At 39.2% G+C, this 4,295-nt stretch overlaps 1 protein-coding gene across 1 annotated transcript; it reads right to left on the bottom strand.

Annotated features, from left to right (window-relative positions):
• Positions 1-2,205: 2,205 nt before the first annotated feature.
• Positions 2,206-3,084, bottom strand: LOC131859254 (G-type lectin S-receptor-like serine/threonine-protein kinase SD2-2). Its single transcript, XM_059212845.1, has one exon. The coding sequence runs from the start codon at positions 3,082-3,084 to the stop codon at positions 2,206-2,208; it is 879 nt and encodes a 292-aa protein (XP_059068828.1).
• Positions 3,085-4,295: the final 1,211 nt, after the last annotated feature.

Here is a 4,295-nt window from a genome sequence, read left to right as displayed (position 1 = left end):
GCAAGTTATTCTAAGACCATTATTTAATTTTCTAATCTTCTTGTTGCTATAATGTATTATAATAGGGAAAAACATAAATGCTTCACAACATACAATAGTTATAGATTTAAGAAGAGAATATTGTAACTAAGATTGAATTAATATATTTTGCATTTTTTTCTTATGTAAACATTTTACTTTTAAATATTTTGATAGGTATCAAAAATGAGTAATATTTTATTTATAAAAAAATATTTTACTAAAATTTATCATTAATTTTATATTTTTAATTATATTACAGAATATTTTTTTTAATTAAGTTATATATATTATATTCCACATTATATTTTAGATAAATATATTATAAAACAAAATGAAATAAATACATATAAATCGTATATAATTTCTTTCTAATTTAAAAAATTATATAAATAGTTAGTTTGCAAAGAAAATAAATTAATCATATTTTACCTCTTCAAATATACTAAAATAGAAAAATATGGAATCAACTTTTCACATGGCTTAAATTAAATTACTACATAAAGATAGTGTTCATCCACTCGAACACATGGCAGCTAGACTAGATCTATTATAAAAATTTCATTTATTATTATTTCATTAATTTAATTAAACCTCCTCAAAGCCACTTGGTATGCAGGGACGTTGAGGAGAGATATCGCTGTCGTCGTCTTCTACCTGATCTATCAACACCTTTGGAGACCTCGAGATTGGTGGCGCAGGAGCCTCCATTGTCCCTTCCAATATCTTCAACACTTCACCCATGCTCGGCCTCATATCTTCATTGTCTTGAATACACAGTTCACCAACCACAGCGGCTCTTCTCACCTCTTCAATGTTCACCTCTCTTGCTATCCTTGCATCCACAACATCTATTATGTTTCCCCTCTGAATTTGAGATGCAGCCCAGGTGGGAAAGTAGAACCTGCTCTCCTCCACCTTCAAGTCAAGATTTCTACGACCCGATATAATTTCAAGCAATGTCTTACCAAAACTGTATACGTCCACCTTGGGAGTGATAGGAAGGCCTGAAATCCACTCGGGGGCCAAGTAACCCCGAGTTCCTCTTGTGGTCGTCAATACACGGCTGAAATCTCTGCCTACCAGCTTTGCCAACCCAAAATCAGCTATCCTTGGTCAAAGGTCGCCATCCAGAAGAATGTTTTCAGGCTTAATATCGCAGTGAATGATACGATCCCTGCATTCCTCATGGAGATAAACTAATCCTCGTGCAGTGCCCAGTGCGATCTCAAAACGGGTCTTCCAATCCAACACCTTCTCTGCTTTTTCCTCTTCACAGAAGAGAGAGGAATTTAGAGAGCCAAAGGGCATGTAGGCATACACGAGAAGCCTTCGAGAGCCTTCTACGCAGAATCCATAGAGCCTTACCAAATTCAGGTGTTGTATTCTCCCGATGGTGTCTATTTCCGCACGGAATTGCTTTTCTGCTCTTGCAGAACCTTCTAATCTTTTAACGGCCACAAGCGTGCTGTCTGGCAGAGTTCCTTTGAGCACAGACCCGAATGCTCCGCTTCCCAGCGTATGCTTGAAATTCTCAGTTGCAATGCGCAGCTCTTTATATGTGAACGCTTTAAGAGAGATCGGCAAGTCGTCTTCCACGCTTTTCTGCTGCAGCCTTCGACGTTTCAACAGAAAAAATGCGGCCAAAAGGAGAGCTAACACAGCAGCGAAAATAATTGTAGAAGGAAGTAAAATAAGAAGTACATGGCCTTTGCTGCTTCTCTCTGATGTCGAGTGCGGCAACTCAGAACTGGCCACCCTGACGAAGATGGATCGGTTGTCAGATGAAACAAGCATTTTGAATAAATCCCCGAACCAGAGTCTACAGATTGGTAGGTTAGAAATAACGAAAGAAAATGCTGCACAGGAGTAATTGTTGAGACAAGCAGCCCTGCAGCCTTCCATTGTTGGCTTGTTGTCGTATGAGACAGCTTCTTCTTCGGGCAAGTATCGGTTCTTTGATTCCAAGAAGCCATCGGTGGTGCCCGCTGTGACAGAGCATTGCAAGAGTCTTCGCCGAGCACACCCACTTGACCACCAACCTTGAGAGTCATTCTTCGGTGTGAAACCCTCAACACAACTGCACACATTATTGGGATTACACAGTCCATACGCCCCGCAGATATCATACTGACTGCACTGACCTCGATATGACGACCATACCTCAGTCCAAGTACCATCATCCATTCAGAGGTAAACTTTTAATTCGCCGTTCTCGTTTATCAGGATCCGCCCTGTCAGGATATGTTGTCTCGGGTTTACTCTGAAATAAAAGTTTACTGTTGAAGGAGAAACCTTGACAACAAAAGTTTCGACTATCTTATTATTACTCCCCTCCGGAGAGTTGGCAAAATAACTGCCAGTCCACTCTCCACTGGACCAATATGGAACACTCTTGTTATAGGTCATCACCATCCCCGTCTTTCGTGAAGACATGTCCATTCCATAAGAGAAGAGCCCACTTGCAGGATCCACGGAACTCTTCCAGGAAGTTAGCGTTATACCTTTAGACATCTTCATGCCAGGCAACCATGTATCTCCCGGGTGAGCGAAACTCTCCCACACAGTCTCAGATTTGTTTTGGCCGTCCCCAAGCATGATGAAATTACCAGAGTCAGTTATCATTGCCCGCGATCCTTTCAGGGCGATATCAGGTGACCACACTAACCGGCCCTCTCTATCAAACAGTCTGAGATTACCGTCGGTCGAAAAGTTGAGAGTGCCGGGCATGCCTTTGACAGGATTATCTCTGTTAGCCACCCAAACTACGACCTTCTGTACGATTGGCGCGTACCAGATGCCAACATACCAATTATTCTTTCCTCTCGGACTGAAAAATCCCAATTCAAACGAGCCATTCTTTGACATTATGGTCTGATTTGCACTGAGACAATCTCCTACTAGAAGCGTATCGCCGCCATGCAGTGCAGATGAAGTGCAATTATTCATTGCTATTATCATAGAAATTGCTAGGAGCAAATACTTCATCGCCATTTCGATAACCATAGCAGCTGCAGTTTTTGAATAAAAATAGAAAACAAACATAGCAGAAATAGTGCCGTGCATCCCACGGAAATGACTTTGGTACCTCTTTGAATAGCACAGCTCCCGTTCAGCCTATTTTCATCCTTCCAAGTATTCAAATGATTTGGCAGCGCACAGACCCCACTCCGTCATACGCGCAATTTGACTTTGTCTTCTAAACTAAATTCTGCGTTTCCCCTCCGCTTAACGTAGAATGCAAAGTCTTTTCTTTTGTCCCTGACGAAGGATGGACATATTACTAGTCATAGACGTGAATGCAGTTACTTTTGAATATTCCAATGAAAATGAAATTTATATCAATAACTAGTGATTTTGGTCTGTAATGAGTATGTGGAAGAGTTATTGAAATTCAATTCGTAATTTATTTTTTAATATAGTTGTGCAATATATGAAGTCAATTAGCAGATCATAAAGAAAATAAAATTGTGTGCGATTAAATTTTTCAAGGATGTTAAAAGGCATTTGTTTTGAATGACAAAGTCTATATTGATGGCACCTTGATAGTGCTGAATTCAAATCTTCTAGAATACAAAAAAAGAATTCTTGACTTACAATTGACATCTTAGAATAAATAAAATTGTATAGTGACATATTTGAATTGACTATGTATCCACTTACATTAACTTTGTATAAATTATTTAATGTTTAAAATTTAGTCTCTAAAATTGAAACATCATCAAAATGTACAAAAACTCAAATAAAAAGATATAAATATACTCCCTCTCTCTCCCTCCTTTACTATCTCTTTCTTGGCATTTGTGTTTCTTTCTCCTCTCTACCTCCAACTTTATCTTTCTCCCCCATAAATCTCTTCAATTTATATCATGTAAGTGAAAAAGAATAGCCCAATCCATTCCTTGCTGTTATTATAGAATGTCACCTTGATATTAATTGGTTTTATATATAAATAGTATTGTCAATATATAACAAAAATATATAACCTCCCTACCCTTGATGGGGATGGTGTGGCCGATGTTGCTGTTGTATAGCTTTAATATGCTACGGCTTGGTTGGCATGTGTGTGTGTGGTTTCTAAGGGGGGTTCCTTCATTTGGTTTGCGACTGTTTTTTCCCTTGACTTTCTGCAGAGGGCCCTAGACCGACGGTTGGTTCTAGGTGGCTTTCTTGTGGGTGTTGGTATCAGAGTAGGGTGTGGATAGGCTCTCCTCAAAATATGCCTTCCCCTACTATGTTTTCTTTCTTTATGCAGGTGTTGGGTGGGAGGTTCTCTT

This window comes from Cryptomeria japonica, chromosome 10 (genome assembly GCF_030272615.1).
Source record: "Cryptomeria japonica chromosome 10, Sugi_1.0, whole genome shotgun sequence".
Taxonomy (NCBI): Eukaryota; Viridiplantae; Streptophyta; class Pinopsida; order Cupressales; family Cupressaceae; genus Cryptomeria; species Cryptomeria japonica.
The sequence above is the reverse complement of the archived record's forward strand: the minus strand, read 5'-3'. Positions and strand labels throughout refer to the sequence as shown.